This window comes from Eleutherodactylus coqui, unplaced genomic scaffold (genome assembly GCF_035609145.1).
Source record: "Eleutherodactylus coqui strain aEleCoq1 unplaced genomic scaffold, aEleCoq1.hap1 HAP1_SCAFFOLD_26, whole genome shotgun sequence".
NCBI lineage: Eukaryota > Metazoa > Chordata > Amphibia > Anura > Eleutherodactylidae > Eleutherodactylus > Eleutherodactylus coqui.
In genome coordinates, this window is record NW_027101742.1 from 1222794 (window position 1) to 1242225 (window position 19432).

The window sequence follows — 19432 nt, forward strand, 5'->3', positions numbered from 1 at the left end:
TTGCAACAGCAAAACTTGAAGGAAACTTTCTGCTAGCATGCTTTTGCCAGCTTATGTTGGCTCCGAAATTAATTCACTAACGCCTGAGTTAGAGCCGCAGGAAATGGCTAGTATTAGATTTTACAGAGACAGGAAAGCTTGTACTGTTCATATAATAACAGGTTTATATTAGATTTAAAGTAAATGTCCACCACAAGATTCTTCTATCAGGGTTATTGTCCAGCTTTATACAGAAAGAAGCTTGAATGTCCATAGATTACACGTAGGGCACTTGCACACAGGTGTTTTAAAAGTTGCGCCTGAGATGCTCAGGCGTAACTCGCATTGGACAGCACTTGGACATCCCGTTTGTGTGCTGTCCGATGTGCTGAACAGTTCACATGGACATGTGCTATTCTCATCCAAAAAATCAAACAAGAATAGCACATGCTATGGTTTTTTTTTTTACTAAGATTATCAGACAAGTTGAAAAAAACCCTGTGTGGATACATCCATTCAAGTGAATAGGTCCTAATTCTGTCTGATTTTCTAACCAATTTTTCAGTCTGAAAATCAGACAGAAAAAACGTCCGTGTGCACGTGTCCTTAGGCTACATGCACATGGGGGGTTTTCGTGTCTAATTTTTTTTACTGAAAATTGGGTAGAGGCCTGCACACTCTGAGTGGTTTCTAAGAGGTGGCTGAGTAGCCGTGTCATGGCGGTTATGAGTGCACCGCTCTCTATGTAAACTTGCGCACAGATGAAGGTGAACACAGGATATGGCTGACTAATGGAATTAGGTGAGCATGATGCCAGTGCCTGGATTAAAAGATCTTGGTAGCAAAATAAGACTAACACACGTATGTAAGTGAACTGCAGGCACACCATTTACTTTTGGAATACGGCAGTCCGCAGTAATATTAAAACAGTAAAACTTGCATATACACAGCCCTGGGGAGGCAACACCTGAGCTATAGAGAGAGACTGACGATGACTGAAAACAAAACATTTTTCATCCCAACTAACAGTTATTTGCCGCCTGAAACATGAGCTAACATTCTTCAGTACTCCTTAGTCCTATGAAGATTCTCTGCAGTCTGCAATACTCTGACTGTTTGTTGCAAGCATGGAAGAAAGGTACGACTGCAAGGGTTGAAATGACGACAGATTTTGAAGAGAACAGCAGGCTTTTCTTAGCATAGTGGATGATTTATTTGCTGCATACAGTGTTTCTGAAGTTGTCAGCAAACTACAGGACAGAGAGGAGGGGAAACTTGTGACACAGCTTCTCCTGGCTGCCAGCAGCCTGGCATTCTACCCCCTCCTTCTCCCTTGCTGTCTCTGCACTGACTGAACTCACTTCCGCCTCCTCACACTGTTACATTTTCTAACTGCAACACATATCAGGAGAAGGAAATTCCCCTCCTCTTCAGGTAACTCACGTCAGCTTAGCTGTAGTTAGCTCCGCCCCTCAACTTTGGTTGCATGCTCTATGACATCATCCCAGGTCCTTTGTCCATTATTTTACAATGAAATTACTAAGTTACATTAACTATTTAGTTCCCTATCCTGACTCCATCTTCTTATTAAACAAAATCCAGGAACACTACCCTTTGCTAAAAGATCTGTAGTGAGCACAGTTGCTCTTGATTTGCAATTAAATGTTTTTATTCTGTAGTGCCCCACTTCCAGGTCACTGCACTATTCATGCCTTTTATCGAGAATATTGATTGCTTTTGTAACCTTTTCAAGTTTCATGCATTTCTATAACACATCTTCTGTTAGTTGTTTGCATTGAGGTATAGTTTGCACTAACCAGTCTTCCTTGAGAAGAACCAATTTGTTAGTAATCAGCCTTTGTGCGCCTTTTTTTAATGGACAAAGCAACTGTGAACTTTCACACGTTTCACTTGCTTTTTTTTGCAACTGTGTACTATAAATAATATATATATATATTAACTTTGGTGATGCCTTGTAAAAACATTATGCAAGAACTAAAGAATTATGAGAGGAGAGCGCCAGAGAAAAAAAATCAAACAATATCAAACGTGGTGAAGTAAGGCAATTACTCACCGGGTGCTCAGGTGAGACCAAGCTGGAAACATGGATCTCACCGGCACCGGAATCCTAGAAGGCGTATATGAAGCTATATCCCTTATCCGTAGAGAGCCGCACAGCATTTATTACGAGTAGCATCCAAAAATTATTGGGGCTCGTTACATATCATTAGGAAAAAGAAAAACAATCCTTGCGCTCACGGGAAAAGCAGGAAAATAATCGATTGATTAATTTTACTTAATCAATTTATTTAACACATAATACATACGTTGATCTGAGCTACGCGTTTCTGCGACTTACTTGTCGCCTTTTTCAAGCTCAAAAGCACATTTTAACACGATCAATTTATACAGACATTTAAAAGGCTGGCTTACCAGACACTGTGCAATTACCGGTGCATACCGTTCAATTAGTGTGTTTGGGCAGGGATCCCGCTACCTAGGAATGATCAAATTGACGTAATTACGTCACTCTTTGACTCGCTTTATGCGTGTCAAAGTTTTTTACAATGAACTTTATCAACGCATGTTTAAAGGTTCCAACAAAGGTTACTTTTCTCGATCCATCTACTAAAGGAATAACACCCGATTTAATAGTTTACACATATTATATCCATCTATAATTTATATACTACCAGAACTAGTAGAAAGGCAGTCCCAGGTCATATATATCTCAAGGCTCAGGAAAAGGATTCAGTGGAATTAGGAATAATAGTTATAATACAAAAACATCAGCTATTACAAATTCACGAAATCCTCATGGCAAACCAACTTGGAGGTCCTTTTGTGTGTTGCCCTAGTAGCTCTACTTTTGTAGACACTAGTGGAATTTTTTTAAAGACTTTGTAGGGTTTTCTTTTCTTCTTAGTGCATCTAATTAAAATATTTCCCGGTAAACAATATTCCAATGAAGTTTCTTGTACAGGGTGGCCATGGAAAATTAGCTGGCCCCGCACTCTTATGAAGGCCATCTAAAAGCAAATCTTTGTTGCCCACAGCAAACAATAACAGTGTAGTATCAGAAATGAAAGCTGTGCTGTGATTGGTTGCTATAGACAACAAAGTTTTTATTTTATACGGCTTTCATAAAAGTGTGGTGCTGGGCTACATTTTCGTGGCCCACCCTGTAGATGCTATGGTGATGGTGAGTATGAGGCATAGCGTTGGGTTACATAATGCATCCACATGAGGCCTGAGTTTTTTTCATAACAAACCTCACCGCATTAAGCTAAGATATATATTAAATAAAGGTTATTTTATATGAGTCAAATTTGTGGCCAGATGCAATGAGCGGCTATTCATCTCTCTATTTCCATGGGAAGATACACAGCCGATCAGCATGTTGTTTTATGTTTGCTGAAACTGAACAATCAGCCATCCAAAAAACATTCACTCATTTGTTGACTAATCCTCGATCCTTTTACACGGCCCAGTTGTTGGGCGAACGAGTGTTCAGAGGAACGTTTGGGCCCAATTCAGTCCAGTAATAGGACCATTAGGGGATTGCGGAAGAGCTGAACTTGAGTCCATTAACCACAAACTATAACACTGTATTACAATACATCAGCTGTTGCCATGAAAAATCCTATTGTATAAGGTGTAAATTATAAGGGATTTCATGAAATAATAATTAGCTATAGTGCACAGATACAATGTTGCACACACGGAAGCAAGAGCTGGAGGATTTTTGTTAGGAATGTATCTTGGTGCCAGCCCTGCCTGGAGCTTCACAGATGTCTGTGTGTTATGCAAACAATTCATGACTATGGGACAATTGCCCAGAGATCAGTGGCACCACATTCACATTTAGGATTACAGTCTGATAGACTCAAGTATACTTGTTAAACAGTCTCATCTATTTCTTTTTTGTTTACATATCCTACTAGAAGAAATGGAGAGGAGGTTACAACCTTTCGTTTTTAAACAATTTATTTAGTCCATCCTTGCGTGCATCATCAAGATAGGATGCTCAAAAAGTTGACCTCAAGGTTTCTGAGCTGTGATCTTTACACATATAGCTTCACTTTGCAGATGAAATATGATTGCCAAATGTTCTGAACTGTGTAATGTATCTTCTTTCTAGGAAGCCTACGTCATGGCCAGTGTGGATAATCCTCATGTGTGCCGTCTGCTGGGTATTTGCCTAACCTCCACTGTCCAGTTGATCACACAACTTATGCCCTACGGGTGTCTTCTTGACTATGTTCGCGAACATAAAGACAATATTGGCTCAAGACATCTTCTCAACTGGTGTGTGCAGATTGCTAAGGTAAAGTAGACGAATACTTTTCCAACATGGCTTGTCTTAAAGGAAATTTACATGTAACATAGTATATAAGGCCGAATGAAGACAATGTCCATCTAGTTCAGCCTGTTTATCCTCCTGTTTTGTTGATCCAGAGGAAGGCAAAAAACCCCAAGAGGCAGGAGCTAATTAGCCCTTTTGGGGGAAAATTCCTTCCCGACTCCCTAATGGCAATCAGACTAATCCCTGGATCAACCTTGGATAACCGAGAATGTTACAGTTCCATGATCATCCCATATCTTGTCCAGGAAGTTCTATTTATTCTGTGGGCACATTAGCACATTTTTGAAATGTAGCACAATGTTTATGTAGATTGGTCCATATCCTTTCCATTATCATTGATTTATTATTGAATAATGTTATTGTTTCCACTTTGACCAAGACCTCATTGACAGAATTTGTGATCCTTGGGCTCAATATCTTTCCTACCTCATGTTTTAATCAGCTAAGTTGCTTGGAACTCCTTCAATTTTTACTTTTACTAAATTCTAAAATCAAAGTAAAATAGAGTATAATGGAGAATTTCCAGTTGACCGCTTCAAATATTGCTACTTGACCTACCTCCTTGCCCAAAAATCTACAGTTGTTAATTTTAAAGTTTTCTACACTAAAACGTAGCTACAGATTTGATGAGCTAGTTCCAATTAGAACAGTTTTCTTTCTCATTTTTTTTTCTAATTTTGTCATTCTATGTCAATAGGGAATGAATTATCTTGAAGAACGGCGATTAGTCCACAGAGATTTAGCTGCCCGTAATGTTCTCGTTAAAGCACCACAACATGTCAAGATTACAGATTTTGGGTTGGCCAAGCTTTTGGGGGCAGAGGAAAAGGAATATCATGCAGAAGGTGGAAAGGTAAGATGGAAAAACCATACATATACTAGACTACTGTGTCATAAAACATTTGCATTTTATAACTCTCTAGTTTTCTTGACTTCATGGTATTTGGGAGGTAAATTGTTGAAAGTTTAACTTCAATAAAAAGATATCACTACAATAAGTGTCCAACTCCTCTCTAGATCCCAGATGTCTACAAAGGTTGCACTAGTTGCACACTTGACGTGGCTTTTAGATGAATGCTCGTTTATCTGACAGCTAGCTTCAATTAATAGATTGAGTAAAGTCACTGCTAGACCCTTCCATCGATGGATTAACTTCAGCACAATAAAAGATGAGGGTTGTTGAACTCCAGCATGCTTAATCCTTGCTTCCCCCAAAATCTCCCTTTGGAGAACAGTCAACAGGCCCCATTCATAATAAATAGTCGGTGGAATCAGCTAGTCTTAACCTAATGTGTATAGACAGCTTATGATATATTGAGTTGGTTGGCAGGCTCTTCCCACTGGAGATGCTGCAGTTACTAATTTTCTTCCTGACGAAAGCATGGTTCTGTAACGAGTCAATTATTGAACCATGATTTTTAAATCATGTTCTTTTTAAAAATCACAGAAAGGGAAATATAAAAAAGACAAAACATGTGCATCAGTATTTCTGGGATGTTCTTTTTAAACCTTTAAAGCCCTTGTGACGCCAAAATTAATTCTTAAGTTGCACATCATATAAACGTTTTTCTCTATTATACATACTCCGAGCAGTAGGTAGGTTGAATTTAATGTATTTCTATTTGTGACTTTTGCTTAGAAATTGAATATGTGATTCGTGTTTCATCTAGGTTCCAATTAAATGGATGGCACTGGAGTCCATCTTGCACAGAATATATACCCATCAAAGTGACGTGTGGAGCTATGGTGAGTTTTCATCAGTATAGTGTAGCAGTTCAGCCACTAGAGTGTTATGAAATGACAGTTCAGGCAGCCTGGACATATATTAACCAGAGCTTTTTGCAATTATGTGTGTCTCCTTATCCAGGAAATCCTGGATGATAAGTTAAAGGGATGCCTTCTCTTTTCCTAATGAGCCTATGTACATCGCAGTTAGGTTCCATAGTTATCCTGTTCCATTAGCCAATCAGCAGTGAAGAGTCATATGGCTAAGAAGAGTCATGCTGATTCATGAGCCCACCAAGCTAACCATGCCCCCTTTCTTTTGATAGACAGGATTTTCTACTAATTGTAGAGTGACATTGGCTTATTGAAAAAAGAGAAGACATTAGAAGTGATTGTTTTTTTCATCCCCTGTTGGACAGTGAAGCCAATTTTAGCGGTTAAATGGCAGTGACAGTTCTCTTTAAGAAAAGTTAAGAACTCATTAAAATAAGGTTGGAGCTGCCTTCGCATTGCTCTCAGTCTGGGACAGGATAGGCAATGCCAAAACCTGTGGGATCCAGACGTTTGAAGTTCTGGTAGGAACTGTGCTTGGTTTTGGGGGGTATCAGGCATAAGGTCTACAGCTCATTAGGTGATAGCTAGAGAGCTGTCTGTAGAATAAGGTTTGGGCTACACGGTGATGTTTTGAAACGCTACAGATTGATTTTAATTATCAAGCTGCTGCTGCAGTCCAGGGGAATCCATTGAGTTGTCACTCGATAACTAAAATCAATCAGTAGCAGGAGGCCAGATTATACTGAAACCCACAGTCTGGGAGTGAATTCCTATGTATATCAACCGTCTGACCCTAGAAACGGCAATCCCACCGAGTGACTAATCCTCAAGGTGTCAGACTGTACAGACATTTATTATCTACATTTTTAATTTAGATATAAGATTTCTTGTTCTATTTTGTTTGCAGGTGTCACAGTATGGGAGCTTATGACATTTGGGTCTAAACCATATGATGGGATTCCAGCCAGTGAAATTTCAACAATTCTAGAAAAAGGAGAACGTCTTCCTCAACCTCCCATATGCACCATCGATGTGTACATGATTATGGTGAAATGTAAGAAAATATGGGAAACTTGTTCTATTATTTAAGCCGATTCGTTCTTGATGATAATGGCAATTTTATTTACGGTAGATACTTTACTTGTGATTTTATGAAATCTGAGTTATCATCTACTCTTTAGTGCTTTGTGTATATCATGTAGTGTAAGCAGTCTTAATCATCTGCTATACACCGCTGCCATATAACTCTAGATTATGGTCAGGCATCTCCTGTGTAAACATGAGTAAGCCCCAAAAAATGTCTCAGTACAAATATATTTGTGTTACGTAGTTGATTTATTGAACTCGGTATGAGGAAATCTCGAAGACCCACTTTAAATTTCTGAACACTACGGTAGAGTTCCAAAGGAGAAGCACTGTCTTAATATGTCTTTTTGATTTTTTTTTATATGCAGGTTGGATGATAGATGCTGAAAGTCGTCCAAAATTCCGAGAGTTAAGTGCGGAATTTAGTAAAATGGCTCGTGACCCAACACGCTACCTTGTAATACAGGTAAGATTTCTGCATGCTATAAGCACTGAGAACGTCTTTGCTTAGTATGACAGCACAACATTCTTTTGCATTAGTCCTACTCTTATTACTAGGAGCTTGACTGCGTGGACCTTCAAGTTAGTGGTATTAAAATATAACTTTTATTATAAATAGATAAAAGAAAAAGGGAGGACAAAACACACATATATAGAATCAAATGCGAGGTGATGAATTAGGAAACAGGTGCCACTCATATAGGTACTAGTAGACCAAGTTGGCTGAGTCAACGGATCGGACTCAGTTGATACATATTATTGGTCTATTTAGGCGTGACCAAAAGTCCAGATCTGTTGGACGTATGTCATTCAGATATAAGAAACGACGCACGCTAGACAGCAACGCATAAAACGTAACTCTTAGGTAAGGGAGTCAGACTCAATTGATACGTATCGTTGGTCTGTTTAAGCGTGACCAATAGTCCAGATCTGTTGAACGTGTGTCATTCAGATATAAAGAACGGCGCAGGTCTGACAAATAAGCATGAAACGTAACCCTTCCAGTTCTGCTGGACGTGTGTCATTCAGATATAAGAAATGACACACGCTAGACAGCAACGCATAAAGCGTAACTCTTGGGTAAGAGAGTCAGACTCAATTAATATGTATCGTTGGTCAGTTTAGGCGTAACCAATAGTCCAGATCTGTTGGACGTGTGTCATTCAGATATAAAGAACGACGCACGCTCGACAAATAAGCATAAAACGTAACCCAACGCGTTTCCCCCACTTAGTGGGTTCTTCAGGGGTTCCGATACGTTACTTCCAGTGATTATACTGGGTAGTGGCTAAGAAAATATTTTTCGCCGTTAATACCAGTGATGTACTGGGTAGTGGCTGAAAAACTGATTTGCGGTTCGACCTCAGAATATCCAAAAGTGGCCACGATGGCTAGCCACTGGACACAGAAGGGTCGCTGCTAGATCTCCTAGTTCGGGAAATAGTAACCAGATCCAAATCGGGTTGATTTTATAGATAAAGAGGATATTCCCCGATGAATCTAGTTCCGTGAAAAAGTACACACGGATAAAGTGAACTTAAGAACAAAATCTATCCTCTGAATCGAGATATGACCAGAACAATACACCCTGGTCAAAAACAAACATTGCCGTAGACTAAGATTTTTGGCTGGTTTCCTAGCGTCCTCAATAATTATGCGGGTGTTTTTTCAATGAAAGCTACCTATTCTATATACTAAGTAGGTTGGACCCTGCATTGGAGCCATAGAAACAAAAACTGAAATCAAAGTAAATGAAAAAAACGACGGCATGTCAGTCCTAGTGGTGGACTGACAGCATACTGAATCAACCACCCTGAGTGCTTTAAATAGGGGTCGAATGGTTCCGCCCTGTGTAGGAGTGTTCCAATTAGAGCCAATCAATGTAACTTAGAGGTGGTGCCTCATAGCAATGGTTTCTATGGAAACTAGGACGCTTATGTACACGTCTGTTTGTTTGATGCCTTAATACTAAGCTTATTCTGAAAGGCTTTTAATCCATGACCATACAGGGTCCTTCTAGTGCCACTCGCTACGTAGAAAGGGTTGAAGAGTGGATACGATCGTGTCATAATGCTTGAACAGCCTGTACGTACCTCGGAAAAAGCAGAAAAAGCACTAACAAATAAATTAATCAGCCCTAAAGAATTTGAATATATTGTCCCAAAGCACCCGAGGGTAGCCACATTTTATACCCTACCAAAGGTGCACAAAGGGTTGTCACTAGGGATGAGCGAACGTGTCCGTTACGGACACATCCGCACCCGGACACCGGCTTTGCCGAACACTGCAGTGTTCGCGCGTAAGTGTCCGGGTGCCGCCGGGGGGCGGGGAGATGCGCGGCGGCGCGGGCGGCAGTAGCGGGGAACAGGGGGGAGCCCTCTCTCTCTCCCTCTCCCCCCCACTCCCCGCCGCACCCCCCCGCGCTGCCACGGCGGCCCCCGAACTTTTTCGCCCGAACACTGAAGTGTTCGCAAAGTTCGGTGTTCGGGCGAAAAAGGGGCGGAGCCGAACGTGTTCGCTCATCTCTAGTTGTCACCAATCAAAGGGCGTCCAATCGTGTCTGGAATTTCCAACTTGAGTCAAAACGCGAGCAATTATGTGGACCAATTACTAAGACCGTTTGTTACTTCCTTACCATCACATGTCGAAGACACTCTCGACATGCTGCGCTAAATTGAAGGCATCCATCAAGACCCAGATGTCATCTTGGCTACGATGGATGTGGAAAGCCTTTATAGTTCTATCCCTCATGACTTAGGCTTAAAAGCTACTGAACACTTCTTGAACCAAAAAGGCCATCAATACTACGAGCATAACCAGTTCATTCAAGAACTATTAGGGTTTATTCTCACCCATAACTACTTTCTTTTCCAGGGGGTCTTCTTCCACCAGCTCAGGGGCACCGCGATGGGGACGCCCTGTGCCCCATCCTATGCCAACTTGCTCCTGGGCTGGTGGGAGGAGAGACACGTCTTTACTGAGGAAAATCTTCTATTTACCAACAATATCGTCCTATGGTCTAGATACATAGATGATATTTTCATCCTCTGGTCCGGCACGAAAAACTCCTTCAGTAATTTTGTTGAGAAGTTAAACATCAACAAACTCAACCTACACTTTACGGCTGAATGTGACGAGAAAACAATCACATTTCTCGATCTAAAAATTTTCAAAGAACAAGACGGCACCTTGTCCACGACCACATTCCGTAAATCTACGGCAACTAACTCGCTTCTGACCTGGGATAGTTACCACCCATATCCGTTACATAGAGGGATCCCAAAGGGTCAATTTTTACGCATTTGCCGTAACTGCTCGTCAGATAATGAATTTGCAATAGAAGGGAACAAATTATCATCTAGATTTAAACAGAGAGGATACCCAGCCGATATAATCTCTGAGGCTTATAACCATGCAGCCAACAAAAACCGGAGTGAGTTATTAAAATCTCGTGTCAAGGAAAATGATAACCAGCAGAGAATCATTGGAACGTACGATACTGGATCCTCTGTAGTCAGAGGGATCTTGAGTAACTTTTGGGATATCCTCAAAGACGATGAGGATATCAGCGATCTGCTACCTCCGTCTCCACTAATTACTTTTCGCAGGGGATGTAATCTACGAGATCGACTTGTGAAGAGCCATTTGAAACCCGAGATACCAACCAGTATGTGGCTGGGCAGGCATAACTTGAAGGGGACATTTCCCTGTTCAGCATGCGCTGCTTGTCCATTTATCAAAAAAAGCTCTGTCTTTAAGAGTGCCAGCACTACCACAGAATTCTGCAACCGCGAATTCATTAATTGTCGATCTAAAAATGTGGTATACTTAGCCACCTGTTCGTGTCCTTTAAACTATGTGGGCAAAACGGCCCAACAATTTCGCCGCCGCATCCTTGCCCACATAGGGAATATCAGACGTAACAAACAGACACCCCTAGCAACACATATGTGGGACATACACGGGGGGGATGAAAACCAGGTCCACTTTCAAGGCATTGAATGTATTCGCCAAGATGGGCGCCGTGGCGACACAAACAAACTCCTGCTGCAAAAGGAGACGAGCTGGATTTTCCGATTACGCTCTGTTTCCCCCACTGGATAAAATGAACAATTATCCTTCAATTGTTTCATTTGATTGGGACTTCCTTGCTGTCAGTACTGTTTACGTAAATTTAATTATCACTGGACTAACGTAACATCGGAAGAAAAGATACACTCTGCGAATTAGTCATCAGGATTCTTTATATACTATCGATACTTACCTACATCTCTATCCTCTTTTGACCACTTTATTGAGTTTATCAAATCACTCGGTTGGTCTATACAACAATTTACAGCCCCCTTCCCCCTGTTTTCCAATCCTCCTAGGGATACTTACCTCCTTTTAACCATCTACAGTATGAACGAAAAATGATTCTTCATCAGCCTTTTATATACACCTAATGAAGCATGATGAAGTGATGCACGTAGAATTTTCTGTTGGGCTATGAAGGCACAATTATCTAAGTGTCATCTTATACACTTATGTATCTATGACTTGTTGACTGCATTACCAAACTACTAAGTAATTAAATGCAACACAGCCAAGCCCACAAACCGCTCGGACGTATGACCGGATCGTTACCTGCATAAATATCATTATGGCCATATATAGGTATACTGTCCGCTGCGATGATGCTCTGAGAGACTGTGTGCCTTTTCATTTGGACCGCACGGCGCCCCACTTATTGTGTAGCGCCTTGCGATCTTTACATTTTCGGCACCAGTATGTTTATACTCAGACCGTATGAAGCGCTGACGCTTGGTCATATTGTGACCATTGTCACGCCCCCAATGCAGCCTCTGTTGCACCACATGACGGCCTCTCATGACGTGCAAAGTCACATGACACCCATGTTCACGACGTAATGACGTCATGTTACGTTCATACTCCGGAATAGCAAAGGAGACTCCCGAGGTACGTACAGGCTGTTCAAGCATTATGACACGATCGTATCCACTCTTCAACCCTTTCTACGTAGCGAGTGGCACTAGAAGGACCCTGTATGGTCATGGATTGAAAGCCTTTCAGAATAAGCTTAGTATTAAGGCATCAAACAAACAGACGTGTACATAAGCGTCCTAGTTTCCATAGAAACCATTGCTATGAGGCACCACCTCTAAGTTACATTGATTGGCTCTAATTGGAACACTCCTACACAGGGCGGAACCATTCAACCCCTATTTAAAGCACTCAGGGTGGTTGATTCAGTATGCTGTCAGTCCACCACTGGGACTGACATGCCGCCGTTTTTTTCATTTACTTTGATTTCAGTTTTTGTTTCTATGGCTCCAATGCAGGGTCCAACCTACTTAGTATATAGAATAGGTAGCTTTCATTGAAAAAACACCCGCATAATTATTGAGGACGCTAGGAAACCAGCCTAAAATCTTAGTCTACGGCAATGTTTGTTTTTGACCAGGGTGTATTGTTCTGGTCATATCTCGATTCAGAGGATAGATTTTGTTCTTAAGTTCACTTTATCCGTGTGTACTTTTTCACGGAACTAGATTCATCGGGGAATATCCTCTTTATCTATAAAATCAACCCGATTTGGATCTGGTTGCTATTTCCCGAACTAGGAGATCTAGCAGCGACCATTCTGTGTCCAGTGGCTAGCCATCGTGGCCACTTTTGGATATTCTGAGGTCGAACCGTGAATCAGTTTTTCAGCCACTACCCAGTACATCACTAGTATTAACGGCGAAAAATATTTTCTTAGCCACTACCCAGTATAATCACTGGAAGTAACGTATCGGAACCCCTGAAGAACCCACTAAGTGGGGGAAACGCGTTGGGTTACGTTTTATGCTTATTTGTCGAGCGTGCGTCGTTCTTTATATCTAAATGACACACGTCCAACAGATCTGGACTATTGGTTACACCTAAACTGACCAACGATACGTATCAATTGAGTCTGACTCTCTTACCCAAGAGTTACGCTTTATGCGTTGCTGTCTAGCGTGTGTCATTTCTTATATCTGAATGACACACGTCCAACAGAACTGGAAGGGTTACGTTTCATGCTTATTTGTCAGACCTGCGCCGTTCTTTATATCTGAATGACACACGTTCAACAGATCTGGACTATTGGTCACGCTTAAACAGACCAACGATACGTATCAATTGAGTCTGACTCCCTTACCTAAGAGTTACGTTTTATGCGTTGCTGTCTAGCGTGCGTCGTTTCTTATATCTGAATGACATACGTCCAACAGATCTGGACTTTTGGTCACGCCTAAATAGACCAATAATATGTATCAACTGAGTCCGATCCGTTGACTCAGCCAACTTGGTCTACTAGTACCTATATGAGTGGCACCTGTTTCCTAATTCATCACCTCGCATTTGATTCTATATATGTGTGTTTTGTCCTCCCTTTTTCTTTTATCTATTTATAATAAAAGTTATATTTTAATACCACTAACTTGAAGGTCCACGCAGTCAAGCTCCTTGAATGTTAGATACTGGACTGATACTGCCCTTGTAAAATTACTGTTATTACTAGGACCTACGCACAAGACTCTTTGGCTGCAACATGGATGCTTCTCCACTGTACGGCCTAGCATGCTATACTATTCTGCCCACAAAGAGCTACAGAGACTTGATGGAAAATGACTAATGCAAATCTGAACATGACCTAATACTGTCTCAAATTGTTAAATGGGTAGAGAAGAGAAAGATGCTGATGGAGTGGCGTGACCACTCAAACAGTGTCTTTTTCTTCTCTACCCATTATCTCACTGGCCAACCTATCTAGGTTGCACAGTTGCTGATTTGGCAGCACCTGGTACTTGTTGCACCTATTCCTCTTCATCACATATGGAAATAAGAAACCATATATTGGACCAATTACTCCACCAATCTCCTCACTGGATCTTTATCAGAGTTGCTCCACTTCCTCCCTTTTCTTCCATGTCACCACTATTTCTATCAAAGTGTTAAATATAATATTAAGAGAGATACAATATATTTTTTACAGGGAGACGATAGAATGAATTTGCCCAGCCCTCCTGCATCTAAGATTCACCAAACCTTGGATGATGAAATAGGAGATATTGTTGATGCTGAAGAATATTTGATACCACATCAAGGATTTTTTACTAGCCCCTCAACATCTCGGACGCCACTGTTGAGTACAATGGTATGTCTGCATGTACTGAATGAATTGCAGCAAAGTTTGCAATCTGAGGTTTGAGCATAATGTCTTGAATAATGTATATATTATTACTTTTTTTTAGAGTTCCACAAGCAACAGTTCACCCATCGTATGCATTACTCGAAATGGGGTAAGTTTGTATTTGCTTTTCGACTAATAACTACATAACAGCTGGTGAACTTCTAGGTTTGCTATCTTCCAAGTAGACACAGCTCAGATCAATGTAAAATATTAGAAAATGTGTTATAATGTTAGCTCTGTAATTTGTTTACTTATGTCCATATGGTTTAAAGTGGCCCCCCAGTCTGTTACTAATATCATGGAGTGATGTAGTGTTGTCAGTGTAGTTATGGGTGGTCAGTAGAGATGAGCGAACGTACTCGTAATGAGTACTTACGCACCCGAGTACCGCCATTTTCGAGTACTTCAGTACTCGCGCGTAAAGATTCGGGGGGCGCCGGGGGGCGGGGAGAGGCGCGGCGGTGCGGGGGGTAGCAGCGGGGAACAGGGGGGAGCCCTCTCTCTCTCCCTCTCCCCCCCACTCCCCGCTGCAACCCCCCGCGCCGCCACGGCGCCCCCCGAATTTTTTCGCCCGAGTACGGAAGTACTCGAAAATCGCGGTATTCGGGCGAAAAGGGGCGGGGCCGAGCACGTTCGCTCATCTCTAGTGGTCAGTACTATTTAGCAACATAGAAGATTGATAGCAGAAAATTACCATATGGTCAGGCGTGGATTAAAGGGGTTTCCAGTCAAATACTATTGATGACCTATCCTCAACTATATCATATAGTATCAGATCAATGTAGTACTTTTGGCTGTGGTACCCAATGCAGTAAGCATCACATCATTATATCTTGAGACTGGTGGGGCCCCACAGTCCTAATACAGTCCAATGGGCCATTGGTAAGCTTAAAGGGGTTTTCCGAGCAAACACTATTCATGACCTATCCTCATGATAGGTTATTAATAGTTGATCGCCAGGGACTGGGTGCTCAGGATCCCTGGTGATAAGCCGATCACTGAGCCTTCATCAGTGCAGCAGGACAAGGTGTTGTCATCATGGTCAGAGACAGAAGCATCTATTACACTTTAGACAATAAAAGCTCAATCAAACATAATGCATCCATTAGGGGATCTTGCCCAAAGTACTGGAGCTGCATGTCTACGGAGGGAAGTGGGAAAACCCTACTTGTATCGCCACTACGTGGCTTCATCAGGAATGTAATGGCACTACAGGTTCAGCCAGGTTATAGAGCATTCCTAAACAGAATAATCTGATTCACTTCTGGCTACCACATGTCTCAGAGGAGGCTGGGCCACTCAGGAATGCCCCAATGGGCGCACCTTGTGGGTGGAAGTGACCACCCGCCTAGAGCTGGCAGCAACCAGCATCATGCTAATGCTCTGCCCAGTTCCAATATGAAACAAACAGATATAATGATGCTATAATGATGAATAAATTGAATAAGTGTTCAAATCACTAAACACACCTCTCCTGGTACATGGCTTGTGCCCAAGTGGAGCCCAACGTTGTTCTTCTCTGCCTCTGAACCAACCACTTATAGTTCCTATTTTATGGGAGCCTAGGGCCTCTGTGTGTATTTCTATATATACTTTTTGGTATTATTTCCACATATTAGGTTTAATTAATCTAACTACTCAATTACAATCACATTTGATATATTTTGGTATCTGATTGCTGTGGATTAAGCATATCAAAGTTATGAGGATGATAATTCTGTCATGCTTACAGTGAACTTATAATTTGCCTTTTTGCTAACTCCACACAGGGTCCACCAATCAGAGAAGACAGCTTCATCCAGAGATACAGCACGGACCCAACAGTCATTTTAAATGACAGTTTGGATGAAGAATTCCATCCTGTTCCAGGTTGGTTGGATAGATAGAGACTAATATAGATAGACCAACATCTAACATGTGATCAACCGCTGGGATTAAATGTATCATTCTGTAAATATATATAACATGCAATATTAGTTTGCTCAATGTCCCCAGCAGCTCTGGATTTTTTTTGTTACAAAACTTTATTATACTTTACAGTCTTAATTGTTCATTAAGATATTTGAGAAAAAGTCTTAGACGTGGACTACCGCAAGACTTTTTGTAGACCTACTGATTGATCTTTAACTCTCCAGTGAAACATGGATCCGACACTCAGCATCTCCCTCTATGAGCCAGAAGAAAGATCAGCTCTGTAGGAGTGGCACCTGTTATGGCAGACTTGTGCCATCCATTTATTAATCTGAATACCCACTGCAGGATAAATGCTGGGCACAGCTTCTCCTGGCAACATCATGTGGGTATAGGCAACTGGACCCAACTGATCACAGAGGAGGCTACAACCCGAAAGGGCTTGTCTCTAATGAGACAAGAGCTTCAGGAGTTTTGTTCTGGCACATAGCACAGACATATATTCATATATTTTCTTTCCATGCTTCTGACTCCCATCAGAGAAATAATTACAGTTCTATACAAAGAGGTTACTGGTGTACTAATACAATATTTCTGCATTTCAGAATATGTGAACCAGGAGAATTCAAAGCCGCAGATCTTCGCTAACACTAATGCCGTTTACCATAATCTCCTTCCTGAGAATAAAAAGCCTACAAATGGCAATCATATGAATTTGTATGGGAATGGTGTGAACAATCCTGAATACCTGAACTCAGTTCCGACCTTCATAAACCACTCAGAAAATGACTATCCTGCCATTTGGGAGCAAAAAGTTGGCCAGCAAATAAGCCTAGACAATCCTGACTACCAACAGGACTTTTTTCCAAAAGAAACCAAAATCAACGGCTTTAAGATTCCCGCCGCAGAAAATCGTGAATATTTAGCACTGGCACAAACAAGTGACTATATCGAAGCATCAGCGTAACCACTGGTTGGTTCATACACTTCTGGTATTCTGCTTTTTGGGGCACAATGAGTTCTCGGAGGACACTTGTGGACAATGGACCCCAATGAAATCAGTGCACATTGCAGTACTTGGGCACTTACACTTCTACATTGAAATATAGTGGGAACAATAATCCCCAGTGACTGATCCTCAATGTTTCTCCTTTGTTTTGTTCCGAAAGACAAAACTTCTGACACTTTTATATATAAATATATATATTGAGAGATTTTTTTTTAATCTTCAAAAAATACTTCTTTTTAATTCTCTGGTTTTTATATGTGTAGAGATATTCTTGCACCTTCTCGTTTTATGTGTTTTGTCAAAGTTGAATGGTATTTGTGCATAAAAGTCAATATATGGAACATGTCATTGTAAGCATGAAATCTAGTGTATAAAAGCTTATTTTAATATTTAGTAGACTTGCCTCGGAAAAATGAGAGGCTACCGTAAAAAGAAAAGGCTTACATTCGTACTTAATCACAACCAGATATATTCCAATGACATTTCACATGTCTGTGTTAAGTAGTTGACTCATTGGATAATATGTATATATTGGCGTATAACTGTACAATTGTTTAAAATCTCACTAATGTATACCATTGAGTTGCACAGTAATACACAAACAGAACAAACCTCATTATCATATGATGTGAGAATGATTTACCATTGGTTGTCAGAGTAGTTGACGGGAAAGGCAACATCGTCGATGCTATATGTACCACACGTGCAGACAGGAGGCATGACTTGAAACTTAATGGCCCACAGTTAAAATCTAAAAAGACCCCCCACGTACCATGTATTTTACAATTTTTAATAGTGGTGTCATTTTATGTCGCGGATGAGCCTGCCAAGTATCAAAGCCCAATTTGACTGCTAACTCTTCCCCTCCATAGCTCCATCCCTGATGTACTAGACTATGTGAGAGAAGGAGTTAGTTAACAAGTTTGATATTTTTGTTCTAGAAGCATTGGTACTGGTGTCCATGGATTGATTGTGTCATGCATTGCCACTCAAGTCCGTTCAATTGAATGGAGCTGAGCTACAATACCAGACATAGCCCACGGACCAAAGCGAAGCTCATAAACCCTTTTAATGGCGTGATGTGATCCACCCAAAAATTATTGACTTGCTTCTTTGTAACTCTCCCTTAAGGAAGAACTACAAGGGAGACCCTCTGCGGTCAAGGTCCGTGAAGATAGTGGTACTCTCTTGTGCTGGTATCTCCTAACTCCATAAACAATTGTTATAAAAAGAGAGAATAGAAAATCAGTTGTATACATTTATGTTGGGCAGAAGTACCATACTCTTCTTTCTGCCAAGACTATGATATTGTAAAATGTTCTGTGTGGCTTCATGAGACTTGTGGGCTAAGGTTGCCATTGGCAGTACAGGCCTGCCCTTGGTTAGAGACATTGGAATGTGATTCAAAAGCTGCTTATCATTCATTTCTGAGATTTCCTCCAAGTCAATGCCAATACTGTAGACTATACTGTATTGCACTATTGATTTCCAGGAGTATTGCTGGTTCTTCCTCCTGTGGTTATGTATTATGGCTTGTCCATTACTTTTATCTTCATGCAGCCGTACGTCTTTACATTCCTTTTTTAATAAAACTTTTACCTTTATGTCACTGAATCTCCATGATGTCTCTTGACTTCTACTCACTAGCAGACCACCAGCTTATAAATTGGAGCAGTGCAAAATGGTGTTAGACTCATAATGAAGTTATATGAGACCAAAAAGTACCTATTATAATGTGATCCTCAATTCTTAAAAACTTTAAAAGGAGTTAATATTTACCCCTACTATTAAATAACAATTGTGTTTTCTACAATTGATTTGCTACCTGTAAATTAAGATTTTATGTAGGTTTTTTAAGATAAACATATATTCTTGCATATTAAAAAAAAACATTTTTTATGTTCTTTGTTCATTTTGAAATTATTTTTGACATCCTGAACACCATCTTGCCTGACTCCTATTTATTTACTGTCAACACTTCACTATGTAATATTTAAAGTAACTCTCTGGTGTTGGGAGAAACGTCTGTCCCTGGACTGTAGGGAGGAGGAAGGTATATTACCTGCACTTGTTTTTCCCT

The 19432-nt window shown here is 40.8% G+C and overlaps 1 protein-coding gene across 1 annotated transcript in view; it reads left to right on the top strand.

The window, feature by feature from the left end:
• LOC136590992 (epidermal growth factor receptor-like) overlaps window positions 1-18961 on the top strand; it is a 213838-nt gene extending 194877 nt beyond the window's left edge. Inside the window, exons 20-28 of the mRNA XM_066588457.1 lie at window positions 4121-4306; window positions 5043-5198; window positions 6016-6091; window positions 7032-7178; window positions 7579-7676; window positions 14235-14396; window positions 14494-14541; window positions 16202-16301; window positions 16949-18961. Coding sequence (XP_066444554.1) covers window positions 4121-4306; window positions 5043-5198; window positions 6016-6091; window positions 7032-7178; window positions 7579-7676; window positions 14235-14396; window positions 14494-14541; window positions 16202-16301; window positions 16949-17310 — 1335 coding nt within the window. The 3' untranslated portion in view covers window positions 17311-18961. The remainder of the gene's footprint in view (window positions 1-4120; window positions 4307-5042; window positions 5199-6015; window positions 6092-7031; window positions 7179-7578; window positions 7677-14234; window positions 14397-14493; window positions 14542-16201; window positions 16302-16948) is intronic.
• Window positions 18962-19432: the final 471 nt, after the last annotated feature.